We start from the raw sequence: 24,452 nt of genomic DNA on the forward strand, positions 1-24,452 counted from the left end.
GCTAGCCTCGTATACTTTGAAGTCCTGGGTTCAATTCCTCAGTGCCACATATATAGAAAAGGCCAGAAGTGGCGCTGTGGCACAAGTGCTAGAGTTCTAGTCTTGAGCAAAAAGGAAGTCAGGTTCCTGGGGCATATCCTACGTGGTCACTGTATATGATTTTGGTACACTAGATATTGTATATATGCCTACCTGATCTAGAGAAAGGAAAGAAAAATGAGGGTGTAAGATATCACAAGAAATATACTCACTGCCCTATTATGTAACTGTACCCCTTTTGCACAACACCTTGTCAATAAAATTTAATTTAAAAAAAAAAAAGTCAGGCACAGTGCCCAGGCACTGAGTTCAAACTCCAGAACTGGCAAAAATAATAAAAAGTGGCAGAGGGCTAGGAATATGGCCTAGTAGCAAGAGTGCTTGCATAGTATACATGAAGCCCTGGGTTCAATTCCCCAGCACCACCTAAACAGGAAAAGCCAGAAGTGGCACTGTGGCACTGTGGCTCAAGTGGCAGAGTACTAGCCTTGAGCAAAAAGAAGCCAGGGACAGTGCTCAGGCCCTGAGTCCAAGGCCCAGGACTGGCAAAAAAAAAAAAAGTGATAGAGCACTAGCCTTGGGCAGAAGCGCTCAGGGACAATGCCGGGCACAGAGTTCCAGCCCCAAGCAGGACAATTAAAAAAAAATTCTTAGGGCCTACGGCAAACCGATAGGTGTGTTCCGAGCTACTCAGCGCTGATTGGCCTAAATGTTCATGAATATTCATAAGGCAGACACAAAGGCTGGAGCGTAGGGGTGGTGTCCAGGGTCGGCTCCCACCTAGCCTCCCACCACACCATGGACGCCGCCTGATCACCGATCCCGTGTCCCGTATTTACCAGGCGAATAACGACCGAGGATGGGCAGTGTCCAATCTCTTTACCCACGGAGACCGGGACTGTCCCGCCTCCCTCAGCCCCCATGCCAGGTCGGCCCGCTTTAAGCAGCATGAGAGCCGTCTGCAGGCTTCGGAGGGGAGGGCTCAGAGCAGCCCAGACCGTCAGTTGCTCCTGACGCCATGCAGGTGTAGGTTCCAAACTGGGCGGGAATAGGAGAGCTGGGGAGCCCAGGGACAAGGATCGGGTTGTGAGATGGAAAAAGGGATTATCAGAAGGGTTATCAGCCCACAGCTTTGGATCCTGTAAATAGCAGTGGACCTTGGCATGAGACAGAAAACCAGTCTCAGACCTTCTGGAGCAAACTGCTACGGAAGCTGTTCTGTCTCTAAAGCATCCAAAGGACAGAGCAGGCTGAACTTCTTGTTCTGTATCCTAAGATATTTCTCCTGTCTCAGCTCGGGCATCTGTTCCCAAAGCTGAGAAGGCAGAACACAGTACTGCACACTTCACCACCGAGGCTGGGCCTTGAGTATTTTGAAGCAAGGGTTAGCACCCATACACCAGAGCTGGATGGTAAGATCCTGCTGCATGCAAATCCACCCCCCCCCACCAATCCCATCCCCCCAAACACACAGAGCTCTCCAAGGATGACTATACATCACCCTGGCTGCTACTGATTTCCAGAGCTGCCTTAAAGGAAGAGGCTGCCTAAAAGGGTAGGGCTGGGAATATCACTCATTTGTAGCATCCTTGCCTAGTCTGTGCAAGGTCCTGGACTAGATTCCCTAGCACAATGGGGAAAGTTAGGAAAGGAAGCATCCTCACACTGCCACACCACCCTAGGGAGGCCTACAGCCATTAGTGCTTTGGATGAATCTGGGCTGAGCCGGGATCCCAGGCACCACTGGGAATTGAGGGACAGTTTTGAGTCCCACCACTGGCACATGCTCCCTCAGACCAGACTGCCTACCTCATAAAGCTGTTCCCAGGACAAGCACCATCTGTACCTCTTTTTAACTGTTCTTTGTTCTTTATTTCCCCACTCAAATACACCCCCAACACACATACACACATCCATGGCAGAGAACAGCTGAGCCAAGGAGGAGCCAAAGAAACCAGCTTTTTATTTGTTACTATAAGAACCAATTACAGAATCCGAGGTTAAAAAACGGACAAAAGATCTTTATTTCTGAGAATTGGCGTACAAAAGGCGGAGCGGGGAGGGGGAAGGGAAAAAAAGAACATGGGCTGGGGTTGATGCCAGCTTAGGGGCCTCATACTCCAATTAGGAAAGTCCGGACACCGGACAGGAAAAGAAACTCCCAATTTAAAAAAAAAAATAGACATGGCAGTGCACGCCCCCCTCCCCCAACCAGGTACCACCACCTGATATGTTTACTCTTTCCCCTCCCGCATCCCTTTCACAAAGGGAGGCAAAATTTAAAAAAATTAAAAAACCCTCCCCCAAAAACTGTCCAAGACAAATGTGGGACCTACCCCTGGAAACGGGTTAGGTGCCCACATGGGCCAAGTTCCTGCAGGCTGCCCTCCATCACAAGGATGGAGACGCAAAGACCAGTCACAAAGGCATTACCACCAGAGGGCGCCAAACCCCTCCAGGGACACATTTGCTCCTGGCCTCCCTCACTCCTGACTCCCTTTACTAAAGGGAAGGGAGGTCTGGGTGCCCGTGTGCCCTCTCCACCTCTCAGCCCACCAGCCTCCCTCGCCAGCAGATGCTCAGTCCTCCAGGACAATAGGCTCGTTGGTGCTGGCAGGATGTGAGACTGCAGGTAGAGGGACGGGGGGCCGCACTGCGATCAGTGCTGGCTTCACCTTCAAGGGTAAGTTGGGCCTCCGGGCAGCTCGCCGCATTTCCAGGTGGGTTAAAGCCTTCCGTAGGGCCCTGACCAGGAGAGGGCAAAAGGTGAATGGAAAAGGTTTGGTGAACACTGAGACCCACAGGTGCAACTATTCCGTAATTACATTACATTCTGACTTCTAGCCCCAGTTTTTCTTTTTGCCAGGCCTAGGGCTTGAACTCAGGGCCTAGGAGCTGTTCCCAAACTTTTTGCTCAAGGCTAGTGAGTGCTCTACCACTTGGGCCACAGCTCTACTTCTAGATTTTTGGTGCTGAACTGAAGGTAAGAGTCTCATAGACTTTCCCACCCAGGCTGTCTTGGAACCTTGATCCTCAGACCTCAGCCTCCTCTCAGTAGCTAGGATTATAGGTGTGAGCCAAGGGCATCTGGCTAGCCCCACCTTCTATAAGGGCGTTCTGAAGATTCTCTTGTCCCGCTTCTTAGCCCCTCCAACCTGGACTGTCATTCTCTCAGCTCCTCCCATGGTACAGTGCCTACCTGGTATCTTTTGTGGCCACAAATACCACAGGATTGGGAGCATCGGCAGGGTTTAGTTTCTGACGTTTGGCCACTGGCTGTGAGCTTGAGCGAATCCCTGAAGTCAAAGGCCTTCCATTGGCAGAGAAGGGGACACCTGCCCCTGCCATCTGGGAAAGGATGGACAATAAGCAGCCCCCCTCAACCTAGCGCGCCCCCCCCCCCCACATACAGCCCACCCAGCCCAGCTTGGCCTGTCCTCTCTGTCAACTCACGGTCTCATAGGTGCGCTTCACCATGATGCCTCCCAGGCCCCTGTTCTGGGTCAGCTGGTTTCTGTTGATTGGTGTCTTGGTGCCTCGAGGTGTTTTTGGTTTTAGAGGTGCCTGGGCCACTATCGGAGGGGAAAAAAGAAAAAAGCAAAACAGAATTTCTCATACCTCCTTGGTGGCTCAGATGATAGAACACCCACTTAGTAAGTACAAAGTCCTGAGTTCAAACGGTACAAACAGAAAAAGAGTACTTTCATAACTTCTCTTCCCTACTTTGTTTCCTTTTCTCACCCTCTGTCCTTCCCCGGGCAGCAGTCTATCTAGGCATCTTCAAAAACATTAATGAGGCACCGGTGGCTCACATCTGCAATCCTAGCTACACTGGAGGCTGAGAGCTAAGGATCACAGTTCAAATCTTATCTCCAACTAACTACCCAAAATCTGGAAGTGGAGCTGTGGCTCAAGTGGCAGAGCACTGGCCTTGAGCAAAAAAAGCTAAGGGGCAGTGACCAGGCCCTAAATTCAAGCCTAAGGACTAACACACGTGCACACGCTCATATACACATAGACACACTATAGATAGGAAGGAAGGAAGGCAGGCAGAAATGAGGAAAGGGTCTAACAAGCTATTTATTAGCTATTTCAAATGTTATCAAATCAAGTCATATCGGTTTATTTTTTCCTCATGGACTTTTCTGCAACAGAGATATTCAGATCTCAGCCTTCTGAATGGTTAGTGTTACAGATGTGAGGCACTAGCACCCAACTAGACATATCATATGAAAAACACACAAACTGGGGGATGTTGGTGTGATTACATAATGTTCTGATTTTGATTTCCAGAATTGCAAAAATACATACATACATAAAATATAGTTGATAAGACCAAATCTCTTTAGATTCAGTGGGAAGAAAAATGCTTAGAAAAAGAAAGTTCTTTTTCTTGTTTTTGAGACATCATCTCCCTATGCAAGTCCAGGTGTCTGGACTTCAAAATCCTCCTTCCTCACCATACTAAGCGCTGGAATTACAGACCCGCACCATCACACTCTGTGGACAGTAAAAGGACTCAAAACCGGACACTACACTAACTGGCTCTCCATCCTCTACCCACTCGGGTTCCCTGTCCCATACCCAGATCCTTGACAATAGTTGCCAGGGGCAGCCGCACCAGAGGGTGAATCTTCAGTGGAGTCTTGGCGGCCTTAGGAAGTCGGATGGAGCCTGGAAGAAAAGACAAATGCTTTTGAAGGAGTTTTATTATTCAGGCCTCTCTAGGGACCATGAGCCAAGCCTAATGTAATAAAGAAAAGCCAACTTCTGCAGCCCAGTATTACTGCTATCATGGAACATCCACAGAAAGTGGTCTCTGGCCAGAGCAACCCCAAGCCCACCACTAGCCCCTCCGCCCGTGCCCTTACACTCCGCCTTGATGGCATTGGCATTAATAGGGGCGTAAGGTCTTCGGGCAGCCCTCCTCGGCTGTAACAGGTCCCTGCACATTCGTCGGGCAAGTCGGGTCAGCTTTGTGGTCTGAAGCAGAAAAGTCTGCCTGTTCTTAGCCAGCAGCTTGGCCCGGTTGGCGCTGGTGGTGTAGGGGGAGAGACTTTGGGCTTCGGGTCTGGATAAATGACCCCTTGAGTGTGGCTCCTGGAAGAAGGGTGGAGGAAAAGAATGCACAGTAGCACCCAAGCTCCCCTCCCATTGTGCAAAGGACAGGACCTCCTTACTGATACCCCAACCCACTTGGCACCCCAACATTTATCAAGCATCCGCTGCCAGCCCACCATCCATCTCCAGGAAAGGAGTTGTGTGTCCTGGCCTTTGCTTGTCTGCCCACTGCCTGCCCCTACAACAATCCTTACTGTGGTGCCCCGAGCAGCGCCCTCAAGCTGGGTCGGGGTCTTCAGCCCCCCATACTTCTTCCAGTAGATCCAACAGGAAGCACAAAGGCGGCACTGCATGTTGGGTGGGCCCCAGGCATACCACTGGGCAGACTGTGTGGCTGCAGAAGCAGAGAGGGGACAGGGAGGAAATATTCTAAGGCCCTCGGACCCTTGGCCAGAGGAGGCCTCCGAACCCCCTGCCCACAACCAGCGTCCCTGGCACTCACTGTGGCAGCTCTCACAAGTCAGGCCCTTCTGGAATCCAGCCCCATTCATGCCAGGTTTGGAACCCACAGAAATGATCTGGTTAGGGTTTGGCTTTGTGCTAATAAGAACAGGAAGAAAAAATACCATCTTATTTGAGGAAAAATAACACAAAAAATTCCTAACAGCTGGTCACTAGGGATCATATCTATAATCCTAGCTACTCAGAAGACAGCTCTGAAAACTGCCACTCAAAGCCAGCTGCCAGCTCAGGCAGGAAAGTCCACGAGACACTTATTGCCAATTAACCATCAAAAAGCCAGAAGACCTTGTGCTAGGAATATGGCTTAGCAGTACAGCGCTTGCCTTGCATGCATGAAGCCCTGGGTTCGATGCCTCAGCACCACACAAACAGAAAAGACTGGAAGTGGCCTTGTGGCTCAAGTGGTAGAGTGCTAACCTTAAGCAAAAGGATGCCCTGAGTTCAAGCCCCAGGACTGCCCCCCCCCCAAAAAAAAAGCCAGAAGTAGTAGAACACTATCCATGAGCAAGAAACACTAAGGGTCAGTCCCAAGCCCTGAGTTCAAGTCCCAATACCACCACCACCCCCCAAAAAAAGTCATATCCTGTATATCCTGTCTCCCTCTACGTACATACTCAATGTTTTGTGTTTTTTTTAAATTTTATGTTTTGTTTTGTTTTTGCCAATACTGGGGCTTGAACTCTGGGCCTGAACACTGTCCCTGGCTTCTTTGTGCTCAAGGCAAGCACTCTACCACTTGAGCCACAGCACCACTTCTGGCTTTTTCTATATATGTGGTGCTGAGGAATCAAACCCAGGGCTTCATGTATACGAGGCGAGCACTCTTGTCACTAGGCCATATTCCCAGCCGGTATGTTTTGGTTTTTTGTCTTTTCTTTTTTGATACTGGGGATCAAACTTGCTAGGCAAGTGCTTTGCCCCTGAGCTACATCCCAGTCCTTCCATACTGTTCTGTTTTACAATGCTGGAGACTGAATCCCCACTCCATCGGCTTGCCCACCCCCCTCACTGAGGAAGGCAGTGTGCTCCTGACCACACTTACTAGGTAGGGATGTAGACCTGCTTCAGTTTGCTGTCTGCTTCAGCGGCTTTCAATCTTTTCTGCAGGAAGGAAAAAGCAAAGGATCAGAGCATCTCAGCGGGAGGAGGAGGTCATCGACTTCCAAGGCCGAAGGGAACAGGCAGCCTGTGGTCCAGCCTCCCAGCCCGTCCATACCTGCTGAATATACCGGTCAGTGGTCTTCCACATGTAATAAAACTGGACTATGCTGGCAAGGGATTTCCATGGTAGCTAAAGAGGGCAACAAAGTTTGGGATAAGCTGACACGCAGCCCCAGGTCCTCCTTCCCTGACTTGTCATCCTCCCTACTCCTCTTAGCCCATCCACTTACAAAATCCTGGCGAATGTCATTGAAATCCTTCCCATACTTCTCTAGGGCCTCCTCAAACAGCATGGCTTCAGAAGCAGACCATTCCTCCATCTCATCACGACACAGCACGGGGCCCCCCTGGGGCACCAGGGTGGACATGGCCTTAGCCAGATCATAGCCATTCCTTTGTAATGTGTCCATGGCATGGAACTACAGAGAATTCCGAGAACAACGCTAAGGACCTGAAGCTTCAGCACACCAGCCCTTTAAGCCCCCAGACATGCTCCTCTCCAGCTTCCAAGCTCTGCTGGTCCCCATGAAGCCCAGCTTGCCCCACCCCCCACTTCTGCTCACCAGAGTGATGTCTCGGGAAGCGGCGGCTGCGCTCATGTGCAGGCTCGGCTGCCGAATGGAGCTGCTACAATCCAGGGCTCTCGCAAAGGTCCCCACAGCTCTAAGGGAGAGATTGAGGGAGTGAACAAAGAAAGGGGTATAAGCAAGCTGAGGAGCTAAGGGAAAGAAAGAAGGAAAAATGCTCATGCCAAAGTAAATAAGTAAATAAATCTCTAAGAATCTCAAAGAATGAGTGGAACTCAGAACTGCACCTATACCGCCCCCAGCCCCCTTCTCCATCCACCCACCCTCACCGGGCCACCACGAGAAACTGATCAATCTGCCGGTCTGTGAGAGGGTTGTCTGGGTCCCAGACTTTCATCTCCATCTTCTGTTGATTCCGATTATCCGATTCTCCTGGGGAACCAAGCAAAAGCATCACCAGGGAGAGTAAAAGGGAATAACTGGTGTCCTAGACCCTCACAGTAGCACCTCTTCTATCCTCTTCTGCTTGGATTCTGCCAGCCAAATCAGCTCTCAGAACGCTCCTCCCAGAAGTACCCACGAGGGGCTGAGGATATGGCCTAGTGGCAAGAGCGCTTGCCTTGTATACATGAAGCCCTGGGTTCAATTCCCCAGTACCACATATATAGAAAATGGCTAGAAGTGGCACTGTGGCTCAAGTGGCAGAGTGCTAGCCTTGAGCAAAAGGAAGCCAGGGACAGTGCTCAGGCCTTGAATCCAAGCCCCAGGAATGGCCAAAAAAAAACACACAAAAAAAAGAAGTACTCACGAGTCCCTTTCAGATTCCTAAGGCCCCATTCTGTCAGGGCCACAGCAGAAAGCCTTGCAGAGTGAACTCGCCCCATCCCAGGGCATGCCGTTTGAAACACTACCAACCCCCCCTTGGAGTTAAATAACCCATGACCTCTATGCTGCTTACCCTCTGCCAGGCGATCGGGGATCTCAGCTTGGTATTTGCAACCAACTCTGATTTCTCCCTGATCAGCCAGAAGTGTCTTCTGCACAGGGTCAAACACCAGTGAGTAAAAAAAGCAGTCCTGGAGATGGGGAGAGAAAAAGGTAAGCAAAGCAGCAATCAATGTATCTGGCGTGGGGGGGGGGGGGCGCATGTAGAGTCCCCAGTCTTTCATCCCTTCACCTCCTCACTGTTCCATTTTCCTCTCATCTTTTAGATGAGAGATCTTTTCTCCCAATACACTCTTCTCACCTCCTTTTCCAGGTACTGGCTCAAGATATCTGTCTCATTTAAGAGCGTCACACTGCATTTCCCCCTACAGGAGAGAAGTCAGAAAATCCTGTGTGAGCATCTCATTCCCTCTTTGCAGCACCTACAATAAGCATACCATCCCTTTCTCTTCTTCATAGCGGAGCTGTGGCTCAAGTGGTAGACTGCCAGCCTTTGAGTGAAAAGGCTGAGAGTAGCCAGGCGCTGGTGGCTCACCTCTGTAATACTACTCACCCCTGTAATAGCTACTCAAGAGGCTGAGATCTGAGGATGGAGGTTCAAAGCCAGCTCCAGCAGGAAAAGTCTGTGACTCTTATCTCCAATTAACCACCAGAAAACCAGAAGTGGCACTGTGGCTCAAGAGGCAGCCTTGAGCTGAAGAGCTTAGGGAGAGTACCCAGGCCCAGAGTTCAAGCCCTATGACCACCACCAACAACAAAACCACAGTGGCCCTGATTGTCCTATACCCTATACCTTATGTGGGTGGCTGGTAATGATTCAAACTGCCGAGAAAGAAAAAGCTCCCGGTGCTTTAGCTGATGTCTCTGCTGTTCCGTCACCCCTGGTTGCTTTGATTCCTCCTCAAACTCCCCTAGGAAATTAAGGAAGAAGGAACCGAATCAGAAACTAGTCCAAAAAGAAGACACCTTAGAAACTCTTTCTAAAGTAAGAAATACTTTCCCCAGGCATCTTAAACGTATTCAACCAGCTTCCCTTGGCCCAGTGTCTCATTATATATACAGCCCACCATTTTAGTACTGTTAAGCAAAGAGATGTAAGGATACACAGAATGCCACAGAAATGCATCCCCAGGCCCAGCTGCTGATGCTCAGACACCAACCCATAAAGCACAAACACGGCCAAACCAGGAACATGATGAATATCGTGTTTTGCTCTTTCTTGCCAAACCTGGCCCAGGTCTAGAAACTCAGTAAGATGAAAGAACATCACACAGGTTATGTTTACTAGTTCCTCTTTGCAGATTTCTGCTCTAAAACATCACATGCAACTCTCAACTATCCCTCCCTTTCTACTTGGTTAATAATAGCTTGTGGGCTAACAAGGACAGCCCCTCAAGCCACAGCCAACTACTCCCCACTCCACCCCACACCAAGGAGCTGAAGCTTGTCCTCAGACCTGGATGGGAAGGGTTAACCTGGAAGAGTGCCAACCAAAGTAGGAGGAGGCAGAAAAGCCTAGGCCCAGGCTCATTGGTGCTTTGTTCCCAACCTCAGGGAGAAAGGGGGGGAGGGGAGTGTAGTAGACTCCACCCCTCACCAGTGTGCTCCGGAAACCCAGTGCTGAGGCTAGGGGGACCACACCCCCACACCCCTTGTGATTGGACAAGGCCAAGGTCAGCCCCTGCTAGATGGGCCTGGAAACCCCAATGGGCCAGGGAACTTGGTAGGCCCAGCTCCTTGTTAACCCATTCATGACCAAAACAGCCAGGAAAAAAAGGAAAATAATTTAAGAAGGACAGAAGAAAGGAGAACGAGAAGCAAAGAACAAAAGGTACCAAAAAATTAATTTTAAAAGAAGTAAAAGTGAATGAAAATAAGGCAACAGGAAATAGACATAAGTTAGAGAGAAGTAGAAAATTTAGACGTGTAAAAGAAGTGCAAGAAAACTTTCCCACTGTCTCCTTGCTTCCTATTGCCTCCTTTCAATAAATTCTCACAATCACATAAGTCTGCTCCCCTTTATGCAAGTCTCTAAGTATCCTTTCCTCTTTACTTTGACCTTCACATTCTACCCATTGTCCCTAGGTTCTTTAAAGCTCTTCCTCATCCTCATCTAAATACTCCTCTCCTCACTAATCACTCTCTCCCTCCCCGTATTCTGGCCTTCCTTATCATGGTTTCCCCACCTTGCTCTGTTGGCAACGTGTAAAAACAGGCCTTTCTACACAGACCAGGCACTTCCCACCCCCAAACTCCCACCCATGCCCTGGGCATGGTACCAGGGGAAAAACCTGCAAAGACACGCCCAGGCCTCAGATCACGGGTAGGGGGAGGAAGGAGAAGATGAAGGCACTCACTGGCATTACTATCAGCCAAGCTGTTGAGGCTACTAGAAATGTCCCTTCTCCGGAAAAGACAGACAACCTTTGCTTCCACATTTCCGTTTGCAGTCTGAGGGGTGGGAAAAAACACGGCAGTAAATATGAGTTTGAAAGTGGGAATGCGCCAAGCAGAGACTAACAGCAGCCAATAAATTTTTATGGGACCTAGGTAGAAAAAGCCCACAAAATTACCAGTAAACACACAATTCCAAATCCTTTTCTTCTTTGGCCTCCAAGGGACAGCAAAGTTCCCACTAAGCTCTCAGAAACCTCTCATGAATATTCACAATGAGTGAATGGATTTATTCAAATGAGGTCCTCCCTCCCACCTGAGACTGGGGTAGGAACGGAGGGGGGAGGGGGAACATCACTACTCACCTTATTGAGCTCCTCAATCCGTCTAACCAGGTAAGGATTGCTGGAGGAGTTCTCAAAATAGACGTAATCTGTAGAAGGGGGTGGAGAAGAAGCAGGAAGATCAGAGAAAGATGGGAGAGTAGATATCAGGAGCAAAGCCAGCTTGAGTGGACCTAAAGAAGGCTCCGAGTGGAAGAGGACGCTCAAGTGTTGGAAGTGGAGAACCTAAGGAAATACAGATTGTCCCCCCCTACACACACACACAACACCACTGCTGCAACTAGTTACAAAACCAGGTCTTCACTCGTAGCGAACCTTAAAAGAGACAGAGGCAGGGGTTCCCCTGTCGTCCCCACAACTCAAACTAGAGTTGTCTCCCAGCGTCGGGGAAGGGAGCGAGTGTACACTCCGTCCAGAGCCCCCACGTCCAGGAGCCGAGAGCGAGGAAATCTCCCCGTGTCACCCCGGCTCCCGCGCCCCCTCGTAGCCCTGTCAGTCCCTCCGGAACCAGTTAGTTTCCCACCCCTTCTCTCCCGGTCCGGGGAAAGCCGAGGCGGCACTCGGGGTGCCGTCGGGGACCCCCGCTCGCCGCCTCCTCAGGACTCAGGGCCCCACCGCGACGCTGTGGCTCCCCGGTTCCGGTTCCGGTCGCAGCTCCGGTCCACTCGGGCCCGGGGCTTGGCTGCCCAGCACCTCCCAGGACCGGACCTCGCCATCCACGGCCCCCTAACATGCCCTCCCCCGGGGCCCGCACGTCTCCAAGCCGGATACTCACCTCCCACCCGGTACATGTTGGCCGCCATGGCCGTTCCCGCCGCCGCCGCCGCCGCCGCCTCCGGCCGCACAAAGGGGTCCGAGAGGTTCGCGGGGACGGAGCTCGGCTCGAGGCGGGGCCCCCAGTGCGGGGCTGGCGCTTCGCCGAGGTGTCGATGGGGCCCGCGCAGCCGGCACCTCCTCAGCCTCAGCCGTCGCGGTTCATCCCGGCCCGCGCGGTAGCCGTCGCCGCCGCCGCCGCCGCCGCCGCCGCTGCCGCCTCACTCACGGGACGCCGAGGCCGGCGCCCGGCCGCTCGGCTGCTTCCGGAATGAGCTCGGTTCCTGCCGGACCGGAGCCAAGCCCGGGCTCCCTCCGCCTTCTCCGAGTGCCCCCACCCGCGGACGCCGGGCCCTACCGGCCTGGGGTGGGGTGGGGGTGGGAGGTAAGGCTGGCCGGGCCCGCTTCGCCGCTCGCCTCCTTCCGGAACACCTTCGGCCGATCCGGAGAACAAGGCCGGGCGGTCGGCAGCGGACGGAGCGCAGGACGGCGCGGCTCGGCTACTTCCGGAAGCCGCTCGGCTCTTTCCGGCCCGCGGCGGACCGCGCTCGGGTATTTCCGCCTGAGGCTCGGCCCCGCCCCTCCCCCGAGGGCGGGAGCGGGGAGCCCGGTGTAACCCTCTCCTGCCCGTGCCGCCCGCCCGCCCGCCCGGAGCCCGGCGCTCGCGCGCCCGCGCGCTTCGGGGCGTCATTTGCAAGCGGCTTTGCCTGTCATTTGCATGATGGGTCTTCGCTCCCTCACCCTCTTCCGCACTCCACTTTTTGCCTTTTTCCCCTCCGCCCTTTAGGGCTTCGGGAGCGCTCAGCCGCGTCCCACCGAAAAACAGGGGAAAAAAAGCACCGGGAAGCGAGTTGGTTTTTCTATTTATTGCCCCTCAGCAGGCAGGCAGCGAGAGTTAAGGCCCGGGCTGGGGCTGCCCGGCGCGGCCACAGCGGGTCTGTACAGTGTGTGCAAAGGGCGCCGCGCGCCCCCTCCGGGCCCGGGCACAGTCGGGAATGTCTGCGAGTCCGGGGCGTCCCTCCACCGGGGTGGGGGTGGGGGGGCTCGGGCCGGGCGGGGCGGAGTCACGCGGCGGGGTCGGTCCTCACCCCCTCCACGTGCGGATCAGACGTCCAGGGAGGAGGCGGGGGACAGCGAGGGCGTCCGCGAGGGCGTGGCGGGCGCCGGCCCCGCGCCCCCGGCGCCCAGCACTCGCCACTGGAAGATGCTGGCGTCCTTGCCGCCCAGGGAGATGAGGAACCAGTCGTCGTGGGTGAACCGGACGCTGGTCACGTGGCTCCCGTGGCCCCCGAACATGCGGCTCGGCGCCTGGAGCAGACACGAAGTAAATTAAGTTGCGGCGTGGCGGCTGCGCCCGGGATCAGGCCCAGGGTGGGGGGGGGGGACCCCGCCGACTCCCCCACCCCACCCCACCCCAGGGCCTCACCTTGGCGCGCGCGCACGGGTACTGAAAGAGGTGGACCTTGCAGAAGTCGTCCGCCACGGCCACCACCCGCTCATTGTGGGAGCGGCACAGGGAGTTGATGTCCGTCCCGTCGGAGCCATCGGGCCACACGCCTGGAACACAGACCTTTCTCAGCCAGGCCTCCTCCATCCGTGTCCCCGGGGCCGCAAGGGGCGCATCGGCACCCACCAACCGCATTCCCATGCTGTAGGGCCAGGGGAGCCGGCTCCAGGTCTAGATCTGCCGGTCTCTAGACACCCACCCCAGAACACACAGGCCCAGGGTCAGAGCATTCTGAGCTCAGGTGCATTCTCCATGTTGTCTCCCTCCTGCTCACCATAGACATGGAAACCCAGCACACAGGTGTAAGTAGCCCATTCCCGGTCTCGGCTCTCATAGCGATTCCTTAGCAGCTTGCAGCCTCCAGCCACGTCCCCTACATGGGGGGGGGGGGGGGGAGGAGGTCCACTCAGTTCCACTCCCACCATTCCCTCAGTCAGGAAGATGAAAGGGCTGGAAAGAGGAGCTTGAGGAGGGTTGGGGTGTGAACACAGCAGTAAGCACTCCCCCCATCTCCAGCTTTCCTTGAATACTTCCTCAAGTTCCAACACCTTCTCATTGGTTCAGACTCCCTAGGTAAATCAGCCTCTCTCCACACTTACCCTAAGAAGCTTACACAACTTTTGTTGTGCTAGCACTAGGGCTAGAACTAGGACTAGAAATCTGAGCCTGGACTTAAGGCCAGCCCACTACGGTTTGAGCCACAGTTCTACCTCTAGCTTTTCGTTGACTGATTGAAGCTAGGAGGCTCAGGGACTTTCCTACTGGGGCTGGCAACTGGGATCCTCAGATCTCAGCCTCCAGAAGAGGTAGGACTACAGGCATGAGTCACTCGGCACCCAGCCTCCAAAATCATCCTTTCTTAGTTCATTTTCAAATTCCCTCAAATCCTTCTGGCAAGAAGGCATGGTTTGAAACTTTTCCAAGTCACGTAATCTCTCTTATATGTATAATTTCAACTGTACTTTTTCTTGGGAGGGGGTGCCAAGAGGACAGTTTGAGCCCAGGTCTAGCTATGCAGCCCAGGCCTAGAACTTATGTAGATCAGGCTAGTCCCAAGCTTGTGATTCTCCTGGCTCAGCCTCCCAAGTGTTAGGATTACAGGGACATGCCACCATGGCTTTAAACTCTTCCCATGTCCATATCTGTCAGCCTGGAGTTCCCTAAGTATTCTTCATCCCTCCCACAGCCCACCCTGCCCTCTTCCCATGTCCTTCCCCCCTCTGCCACTCACAGTACAGAATCTCATAGTCCCCAGAATTGGACATGATGAAGTTTCCATCTTTGGACCAGTCAAGGTGAGTGATAAAGCTGGAGTGACCCTGGGAACAAGGGTGGAGTTTACCAATGCCGTCACCATGCCGGGACCGACGGCCCATGAAACGCACCTGCAGAGACCCATATCCCACCCTCCACCTCAGCTTCCTCACCACGCAGCGGCCAAAGCGGCTAGACTTGGCACCATCGCTGGAAACACTATAGATGTAGATCATGTTATCATGGGAACCGATGGCCAGGTACAACCCATCTGCAAAGAGAGTCACTCAGAGAAAGAAGGGCCCAGGAAGAATCTGAATCCAGACTGGGGGAAGCTCCCACCTGGGCTGTACCGGACAACTGAGAGCTGTTCATTGCCATCGGTGACATCAGACACAATCTCTCTGGTCTCCGTGTCCAAAACCAACCACCTGGAAGGGAGGGAGAAGGGAGAGAGAAGGAAGCACAAAGGCATCTAGGGGTGTCTTGGGCAAGATGGGAGGCAGTGAATCAGGACTTCAGAAGGGTGGTCACAGAGAAGAGACCACTGCATTCCACTGCTGGGGAATGGGAAGAAGCTAGAAGCCGTAGAAAAGCTGGGGGCCTTCTGACACCATCTGGAAACTCCAGCGCAGGCCTACCACAAGGGCCTTGCGGAGTCAGTAAGCCTATCACTGCTCTGTTGGTCCCTGCTTCCCCATGCTGATCTGCCCTCTCCCAAGCTCAGAGGAACAGAGTGGCTGGGGAAGAAGCGGGGACAGTGGCCACAGAAGAGCAGGGGAGGAAGGCGCAGGAGTGGAGGGACAACTGGGGCCCTAAGCAGCCTTGGTCACGCATTCCCTTCCCCATTACCGCCAACCCTTCCCAACCTCCCCGGGGTCCTGGTACGCTCTCACCTTCCTGTGCTCAATCCTACAGCCATGACTGCCCCACTCGGGTGGAAGTCAGCACAGAACCCAATCTCCTGAGAGGAGAGAAAGAAAGGGAATGTAATGAGGGAACTAGGAGACACCTTGTTATCATAACTTCCAAGCCCCTGTTCCCCCTTCCAAGGAAATGATGAACCTATGGCAGAAGCAGGGTCACAGGAACCTGAACAGGAAGAGATGACAGAGAACCCCCTACCCACCAAAAGGGAGGCCCCTAGCTGTGCCTTTGATTAGCCATTTAGCTGCCACTAGACCAAGAGGAGGTTTGAGAGTAGGGCAGGTTAACACTAGGGGCACCAACTTCTAGCATTGTGTACAGAAGAATTTCTATCTGAGTAGCCAGTACGGCCATGCCAATACAATCGGCTGCTTCTGAGAAGTGCAGAGCAGATGGCTGTTGGGGAAGGAGCCATGGGCACGAAAGTCACGGTAGGCTCAGCACGAGGGACCAGGTACAGCTAGCTCTACCTTGAGATCAATGCTCCAAGCCAGCGCGTGGCCCTCTCCATCCCACAGGCAGAGCTGCCGGTCATGGCCACAGGTGAGGAAGCGGTTCTGGAAAGGGTGGGTGCAGAGCCCCCACAGCTCATCCGTGTGGCCCTGCAGGAGAACACGGCCTGTCACCGCCACCCCTTCCCCAGCACTGGTGCCTCCCCTTCCCCCAGCTCGCAAGCCCCCACAACCTGGATTACAGGGGAGAAGCCCTGAGCCAGATCTCCCCTCAGCAACGCGTTCTTCGTGGTTCCCACCAGAAGCTCAGAGCCAGGCCCTTCTGCAATGGCCCTCACGGCCCCGAAGTGTTCTGGAATCTGCAGAGTAGTAACCAGATGTTAAGGGCCCCTGCAAACCAGCAGCTCACACCTGTCCTCCTAGCTACTCAGGAGGCTGAGACCTGAGGATCCAGGTTTAAAGCCAGCCCAGGCAGAAAAGTCCACGAGACTCCATCTCCAGTTCACCAGCCAAATGCCAGACAGTAGAGAATGAGGAAGCTGAATGACACCCATGAGTGCAAGTTCCAGTTCCAGTACTGGTGCGTGTATGCATGCGTGCACACACATACACACACACACCAACCAGAAAGGAATGTCAAGAACCCATGAGACCACCCCGCATTCCCCATTCCTCTGCCCCTTCCCTCCCGAGCCTAGGCCAGCCCTCACCTCTGCCTCCTGGAGGGCCACCAGCCCAGGCCCCCATTGCACCAGCCGCCGGTCCCGCCCGCCACCACTCAACACCGTCCCATCCCGACGGAGACACAGGGCGAAGATGGAGCCTTCGTGAGCATGAGCCTGGGCCACAATCCCATAGGTCTCTGTTGGTAAGGCCACAGATGGGTAAGGAAAAAGACAACCTAGGCCATCACCACAGAGCAGTCCCACTCCCAGCTAGCTATTTAATACCATCTACCAAATGCTTTGTCTAATCCCTGTGACTGTCAACACGGTTCTTCTTCCTGCTGTATGCCAAGCACACCCTAGACTGTTCCTCAAGGCCAGACATCTAGCAGCAGCAGGAGAGCTCTGGAACCCACCCACCCCCAATGCCAACTCTCAAGGTAGACAGGAGGAACCTTCACCTCTATTCCCACAGACCCCCTTGAATAGACAGCGGGCCTGGCAGCCCCAGCCACACACCTTTAGCACCGCCCCTGCCTGGGGTCTTGGAATCAGAGAGGCTTCGCCCCCAGGTAAGAATGTTCCCCTCAGAGTCCCCGGTGAGAATGTCTCCATCCGGGAGGAACACAAAGCAAGGGATAAACTTGGGTTTCTTGTATTTCTGGGGGAACAGAAGGCAGAGGGCAAAGGGTAAGGCAAAGTCCAGAAGTCATGGGACAGATGGAAGCAGGGGAGGGGAAGGGTCCACCGAACTCGGCTCCATCCTTCCAGCCCCGTTCTGCCCTGTCCCACCACCTCATTCATGCCTCACCCCAAAGACACCCTGCTTCCTGGCAAGGGTCCCGTTCCCAGGAGCTCCCGCCGCACCACTCCAGTTCCAGAAGTGGACATGAGATTTCCCGCTGGTAACAATGCAGCTGCTGTCACGAGGGCTGAAGCCAACGGCCAGGACTGAGTCATTTGTACTCTGAAAGAAGAAAGACATTAAGTCCAGCCGCCCCAAACCCTGAGCACCCTCCTTCTCCTTGACTTCAGTCCGCATCCCCATAGGTGACCTGCGCTGAAGCCCAGGACAACCCCTTTTTACAAGGCCCTGGTCAGGGCTGGGGATGTGTGTGGCTCAGGGACAGAATGCTTGCCTGGCACTCTCAAGGCCCTGGGTTTGACTCTTAACACCATTTACGAAGGAGGAAAAAGGGGCTGGGAATATGGCCTAGTGGCAAGAGTGCTTGCCTCGTATACATGAGGCCCTGGGTTCGATTCCCCAGCACCACATATACAGAAAATGGCCAGAAGTGGCGCTGTGGCTCAAGTGGCAGAGTGCTAGCCTTGAGCAAAAATAAGAAGCCAGGGACAGTGCTCAGGCCCTGAGTCCAAGCCCCAGGACTGGCAAAAAAAAAAAAAAAAAAAAAGGAGGAAAAAAAAACCCAAAACGTGTGTGTGTGTGTGTGTGTGTGTGTGTGTGTGTGTCTGCCAGTACAGGGGCTCAAACTCAGGGCTTCTTGTTCTCACTTGCTTTTTTCCTTCAAGGCTCCTTTCTGCAGGTTAATTGGAAATGAGAGTCTGAGGGATTGCTCTGCCTTGGCTGGCTTCAAACCTCAGTCCTCAGATCTCAGCCTCCTGAGTATAGCTGGGATTACAGGCGTGAGCCACTGGTGCCTGGCTCATCAGAACTTCTAAGATGAAGAGAGAAAGGCTAAGAGGCTCAGGGAGAATGGAGGGAAATGTATGGGTAAGTCTGAAGCCGTCTGTACTCCACCTGCCCCGTGTCACCGCCAAACTCAGACACCCCCTTCCCCCTCTCCTGGCCCCGGGGACTCCTCACCTTGATCTCCGCCAGCTTTATTCCCCGGCTGCAGTCCCACACAGACAGCATGTGCTCATTGGAATCGTCCACCACGCAGAGAAAAGCACCCTGATCCTGAGGGTGGGGGACGCACACGTGGGGGGACTGTGTGAGCCCCGGAACCCTAGTGTGTCGTGAGCAGGGTGTATCACAGGTTGAGAAGCCGCCGGGAGAAGTTGGCACGCCTTCTCTTCTCTCAGGAGAACGGGGCTGGGTGGAGCTCAGGAAGCCAGAACTTCCCAGGCTTCCTGGGAAAGTGGGCAAGGATGGGGGGGTAGGAGCTCTGGGGACCAGCTCACCGCTGCTGAAAAGGCCAGAGCCCCGACGCCACGTTCGAAGGCCCCCAGTCCAATCTCCTGCAACTTCTTCAGCGTCTCCGAGTTCCAGACATGAACCACAGGCTGCAGGGGCTGGCAGAGGAGGAAAGATTCAGGGGCTCCGAGGGAGAGAGCCGGGCTGCACTCTCATCGTGTCTGCCTGGTACTCAGCCTCACCTTTCCATCCTTGTCCACTCCAGCCGTCTGTCCTGAGGCTACCCGAACCCCATCGGGGTGAACAGCAAGGCTAGGTAGGGGAGGAGACACTCTAGAGAAGGGGATCTCTCTCTCAAGAACACCCAACACACATTATGTACAGAGCAGCAAGTCAACCTATCTCTCCTGCACCTTCATACCCAGCCGGCCCCTCTTCTAGACCAGCCCGCCTTCCCTGGGCCCCAGGCCCCTCACCATCGAACGCAGTCTGTGTGCTCCCGGTAATGTCTCTGGCTGCCACCTCCGGGCCCCCCTGGGCCTCCCCCAGGCCGGTACAGCACCACCACACAGGCGATGAAGTAGACCACCTCCCCAGAGCGCAGCACAAACAGATTAGAGCGGGAGTCACGACCCCTGTACCCATAGCTGAGATGGGAAGCACCGTCAAGGAAAAGGGCCGGTCAGGAGCAAGAGGAAGAAGAGAGAAGAATGACAAGGTTTCTGGCTAGCAGTGCCATCTTGCAGGAGGATGGGAGGAGACCATTCCGCAGGACTCTCTGTCCCCATAACCCAGGAGGATCCTCTACGATAAGGAAGTGGGGCCCGTGGTGGGAAGGTGGTTCCTGCGGGACTGAAGGGGGCAGGATACACCCAGTCAAGGCTGAGGGTCTCCGGGGGTGGGCCGCTGGGCAGCTCCTCAAGGCTGCGGATGCCAGATGGGATGTACATGGTAATGGGGCGGCCTCGAAGGAACATCTTCACTGAGATGCCTTCTACAGAAGAAAGGGGGGTGTCAGCCTCCCTTCCAGAAAAGCCAGAGCAGAACTCCACCCATCCTATCTCACAGGTTCCCCCAATACAGGTGCTGGGGCCTGAACCCCAACCCTAACTGCATCCATCATCCCTCTACCCCGCTGCACATACCCAAATTATAATTGCTTCTCCGAGACCCGGGACCTCCAGGGCTGGGGAGAGGATCTTTGCTCCCACGGCTGCTAAAAAGAAAGAAAAACCTAAGAGACTAGGATCAGGCCCCAACAACACCCAAGGGGCAAGTGGCAGGACACAAGAAAGGCTCCTAGCTGGGCACTGGTGACTCATGCCTGTAATTCCAGCTACTTGGGAGGCTAGGATCCAGAGGACTGAGGTTCGAAGTCAGCCTGGGCAGAAAAGTTCATGAGACTCCACTTCAAAAGAACCAGCAAGAAGCCAAGCTGAGTTGGGTGCTGGCGGCTTGTACTTCTAGCTACTGAAGACCCAGGAGGCTAAGATCTGAGGATTGTGGTTCAAAGCCAGCCCAGGCAAAGAAGTCCATGAGACTCTTATCTCTGATTACCAAAATAGCTGGGAAGTGGAGCTGTGACTCAAGTGGTAGAGTTCTAAGCTTGAGCAAAAAAGCTCAGGGGCCACACTCAGGCCCTAGGTTCAAGCCCCAGGACCAGCAAAATATAAGAATCCAGGCTGGAGATATGGTTCAAGTGGTAGAGTATCAAGCAAGCCCAGCAAGAGCACAAGCTTCAGAGCATCAGAGCCCCAAGAGTAAATAAGAACTTTTTTTTTTTGGTGCCTATCCTAGGACTTGAACTCAGGGCCTGGGAGCTGTCCCTGAGCTTTTGTGCTCAAGACTAGCGCTCTACCACTTGAGCCACAGCTCCACTTGTATTATTTTAGTATGTTGCTGTTATTATTAAGGTGTTGTACAGAGGGATTATGGCTTGTAAGTCAGATGAGTACAATTCCTTTTGGACAATACTACCTTTCCTTTGCTTTCCCCCATTTTCCTCCTTCCATTCCTGCCTACAATTGCACAGTTCATTTGCCACATAGCGTATACTGAATAAATACCACAACTGCCATTTGTTCACCCTTCCCCACCTTCCCTCTCCCCACTTGTAACTTTCTTTCATTTTTTTTCCAGTCCCAGGGCTTGAACTCAGGGCCTAGGTGCTGTCCCTGAGTCTCTTTGTGCTCAAGGCTTGAGCAATAGCACCACTTCCAGCTTTTTCTGAGTAGTTTACTGGAGATTAGAGTCACAGGGACTTTTCTTCCTGGGCACTTTAAACCGGGATCCTCAGATCTTAGTCTCCTTAGTAACTAGGATTACAGGCACGGACCACCGGTGTAAGCTGTAGCCTTTTTTCCTTTTCTTTTTCTTTTTTCTTTTTTTTTTTTTGCCAGTCCTGGGGCTTGAACTCAGGGCCTGGGCACTTTCCCTGGCTTCCTTTTGCTCAAGGCTAGCACTCTACCACTTGAGCCACAGCGCCACTTCCGGCTTTTTCTATATATGTGGTGCTGAGGAATCGAACCCAGGGCTTCATATGTACAAGACAAGCGCTTTATCACTAGACCATATTCCCAGGCCCCCAGCCCACCTTGTAGCTTTTTTGTGTGTGTGCCAGTCCTGGGCCTTGGACTGGGCCTGAGCACTGTCCCTGGCTTCTTTTTGCACTCTACCACTTGAGCCATGGCACCACTTCTGGCCGTTTTCTATATATGTGCTACTGGGGAATAAAACCCAGGGCTTCATGTATACGAGGCAAGCATGGGCCCAGCCCCATCTTGTAGTTGTTGTTTTTTAATGCTTAATTAGACATATGAGTCTCAGATATGAAAGTCTAGGCTGGCTTCAAACCATGATCGTCAGATCTCAATGTCCTGAGTAGCTAGGATTGCAGGCATGAGCCACGGGCCTGGCTAATAAAAATTTGTAATTCCACTTAAAAGATGAGAATACAAGATTATAAAACTTTAGGAGGCAGTATCTGTGCTCATACTGTCACTTCCCTGTCTGTCAAATGGCACCAAAATGAATCCAGAAATGTAGGCCTTCCAGGAATGTGGGAGGCAGGCAAGAAAGCCCTTATCTCGCTAGAAGAAAGTAATCAGTGATTCCAGAGATCGGGGTCTCTGGATGGTAGGCTGGTATCTCTTTAGAGAACTCAGGAGAAGCCAGGAAAAGACAGAGCTAGCATGAACATTCAGGCACACATTCTGAGACAACTATGCTACTACTACCAGGATGTCCCCTGACCTTCTAGCAGTAGGTGGAGAGAGAAGCAATCTGAGCTCTGGAAATAGTCATCCATGAAAATCATGAGAGTAGAAAAGCCTTTTGGAATCCTGGAAGGTGTTTTGTGCTACAGTAGAAAGAGCAGGGAAAATGAAATCAGGAAGAGTTGAAGTTAGGCGCTAGTGACTCACTCCTGTAATCCTAGCTACTCTGGAGGCTGAGATGGGAGGATCATGGTTCAAAGCTAGCCTTGGCAGGAAAGTCTTTGAGACTCTAATGTCCAATTAGCCAGCAAAAAGCAAGAAGTAGAGCTGTGACTTAAGAGGTAGAACTCTATCCTTGAGCTAAAGAGCTCAAGGACAGTGCCCAGGCCCAGAGTTCAAGCCCTATGACTGACAAAAGTAATAATAATAAAGACGAATTAGGCTGACTCTAGCTGTGTGACTTGGAGCAAATGATTTACCATCTCTGAGTCTGTTTCCCTGGCAATGCAACGGACTGAATGGACTGCACAGGACCTCCTGCCCTCCCCTCCCCCCCCCCAAAAAAAAGATGCTGTAGGGACTGAAGGAGATGGCAAGTTTGGCACAGTACCACATGCACAGCAAGGGTCCTGAGAAACAAGAGTGCTTGATGCTCTCTTCCTGATGGGTAATGAGGTTTCCCTTCCCACCCAGGAAAGTGAGGTGAGCAGCATGGGAAAGTCCAGAGCCTGGGCCCAGGCAGGGCAGGTTGAGGAGCCAGGGGCCTTGCTCACCTCTCCGTGCTGCCTGACCTCAGTAACAGATTGGCAGAAGAGGCCGCCTTCCTGGAGAGCTTCTGCCGGGGGCGCTCAGAGGGGGATGAGGAGGAAGAAGAATTTCTTCGAGGCCTGGTGGAGGTAGAGGAAGCAGGTGACGGTCTGCTCCCAATCCTCCACCCACTGCTCCCAGCCTCCGCCCCAGAACACCTACGTGTCGGCATGCTGTAGGGGCTGCACAGGCCTGAGGACCCCTGGGGGGCCGGGGGAGCCAGCCCCACTGCTGCCGCCGCCCACTCCTTCAGACTGGGGGCCAGTAGGCTCTTCACCACCCCTTTGAAGGAGGGGAGGCCCATTGCTCAGGCCGGGTGGTGCGGGGGATGGCTCCATTTCCACCGGAGTCTCTGTCTGGGTGCCTCGGCTCACCAAAGTGGGGCTACAGGTAGGTGGCAGTCCAGGGGGTGCTGCGGAGCTGCCGGGGAGAAAGCGAATCAACCTGACGCCCTTAGAGGCTCCAGGAAGGAGGAGGAGGAGGAGGAGGGGGCCGGCCGTGCGGGCATACCTGTCCCGCCCAGGAGCTGGCACGTCGGACCCCTGTAGGGAAGTGGGGGACCCGCGCAGCCGGAGCAGGCGAAGGGCTTCTGCCAGGGCTGCCTTGACCAGCTCCATCTCCTTCTCCTGCACTCGGAGCCGCTGGCTCAGGGACTGCAGGGCCTCCTGGGCAGGGCCCTCTTCTGGGAAAGGGACAAGAAGGACTCAGAAATGCCACCACCTGGAGAAAAGGGTGGAGGGCGGTCTGTGCTCCCCCCTCACCCCCCCCCAACTTTACAACGATCCGACAGGACCGCCCCGTTTGAAGCAGCCCCAGGCACGAAGGAGGCTCATCCCCAGGGCAGGAGAGGAGGGTGGCAGAGACTCAACGGCCTCCTCCTGGCAGGGCAGGCAGGGAGCCTGGCAAAGCCTCCTTCCTGCTATCTCGGCCTCCGCAAGCGCCGGCGAAGGCTGGGAGTGCCACCGAGTGCCAGCGGGGGAACGTGGAGTGCTGCCGAGGAGCGTGGGAGCCCGGCGGGCGAGCGGGGCTGGGCCGGGACGGTCGCCCTCCCACACCGACAGCGAGCACCCGAGAAACCAAGCTCAGCCCGGGACGCCGGGAGGGAGGAGGGCAGGGCAGGGGCCTTCCGCCGAGGACCCGAGACGGGGAGGCGCGCGGGCCAGGGGGCCGAAGCCGCCGTCCCCAAGTCACCCCGGGGTTCCCGAGGGGCGGGCGGGGTGACAGGCGACCGGGAGCCGTGGGGGCGGCCCGGGGAGGTGGGATGGACGCTCGGGAAGTCCGAGGTGACGGCCGGAGGACCCTGGGAGCTGGGGGGGGGGGCGGCAGTGGAGCTGCCCGGAGCCCCCTGGGGCGGAGGAGCGCGCGGGCGCGCGCCAGCCGACGGACACCGCCGCGCCGACGGGCAGGGGCGCGCCGCCCGCCCCGCCCCGTACTCACCGGGCCCCTCGGCCCCGTCCATCCGGGGCCCCCGGCTGGCTCCGAGCGGCGGCGGCGGCGGCGGCGTCTACGCCGCGGGGACCATGGCCGGGGACCGGGAAGGGGAAGCACCCCGGGGCGCGCGGCGGCGGGGGTCGGGGGGCGCTGCCGGGCGCGGGAACGGGGCCTGGACGGGGCGCTCGGGAGCCGGGGCCGCAGCCCCCCCCCCCCCGGGGCCCGCCGGGGCGGCTCTCGGCTCCCGGGACTGGGGTGGCGGGGCCGTCCCGGGGCCCCTGCGCCGCAGC

General features: G+C 54.7%; 2 protein-coding genes across 3 annotated transcripts; both read right to left on the minus strand.

The window, feature by feature from the left end:
* Positions 1 to 1,980: 1,980 nt before the first annotated feature.
* On the minus strand, positions 1,981 to 12,272 carry Mta2 (metastasis associated 1 family member 2). The gene is made up of 18 exons (XM_048361716.1): positions 11,769 to 12,272; positions 11,015 to 11,082; positions 10,613 to 10,706; positions 9,049 to 9,166; positions 8,557 to 8,620; positions 8,269 to 8,386; positions 7,640 to 7,742; positions 7,347 to 7,446; positions 7,014 to 7,202; positions 6,839 to 6,913; positions 6,665 to 6,723; positions 5,603 to 5,700; positions 5,355 to 5,494; positions 4,911 to 5,139; positions 4,624 to 4,713; positions 3,493 to 3,611; positions 3,239 to 3,387; positions 1,981 to 2,784 (listed from the first exon to the last, which is right to left on the minus strand). Exons 1-18 carry the CDS (start codon positions 11,794 to 11,796, stop codon positions 2,619 to 2,621), a joined length of 2,007 nt encoding a protein of 668 aa, XP_048217673.1. The 5' UTR covers positions 11,797 to 12,272; the 3' UTR covers positions 1,981 to 2,618.
* A 375-nt stretch (positions 12,273 to 12,647) lies between these two features.
* Eml3 (EMAP like 3) lies at positions 12,648 to 24,312 on the minus strand. 2 transcript variants are annotated; one of them, XM_048361715.1, is made up of 22 exons: positions 24,169 to 24,312; positions 23,242 to 23,413; positions 22,894 to 23,151; positions 22,698 to 22,811; positions 19,855 to 19,922; positions 19,580 to 19,703; positions 19,186 to 19,356; positions 18,952 to 19,021; positions 18,757 to 18,867; positions 18,437 to 18,532; positions 17,423 to 17,578; positions 17,131 to 17,272; positions 16,657 to 16,808; positions 16,180 to 16,305; positions 15,965 to 16,096; positions 15,464 to 15,531; positions 14,910 to 14,998; positions 14,741 to 14,838; positions 14,545 to 14,632; positions 13,588 to 13,686; positions 13,233 to 13,363; positions 12,648 to 13,114 (listed from the first exon to the last, which is right to left on the minus strand). In XM_048361715.1, exons 1-22 carry the CDS (start codon positions 24,188 to 24,190, stop codon positions 12,911 to 12,913), a joined length of 2,691 nt encoding a protein of 896 aa, XP_048217672.1. In that variant the 5' UTR covers positions 24,191 to 24,312; the 3' UTR covers positions 12,648 to 12,910. The 2 variants fall into 2 exon arrangements, with proteins under 2 accessions (XP_048217672.1, XP_048217670.1); XM_048361713.1 differs by having other exon boundaries at positions 19,855 to 19,925.
* Positions 24,313 to 24,452: the final 140 nt, after the last annotated feature.

Source organism: Perognathus longimembris, chromosome 13 (assembly GCF_023159225.1).
Source record: "Perognathus longimembris pacificus isolate PPM17 chromosome 13, ASM2315922v1, whole genome shotgun sequence".
Taxonomy (NCBI): Eukaryota; Metazoa; Chordata; class Mammalia; order Rodentia; family Heteromyidae; genus Perognathus; species Perognathus longimembris.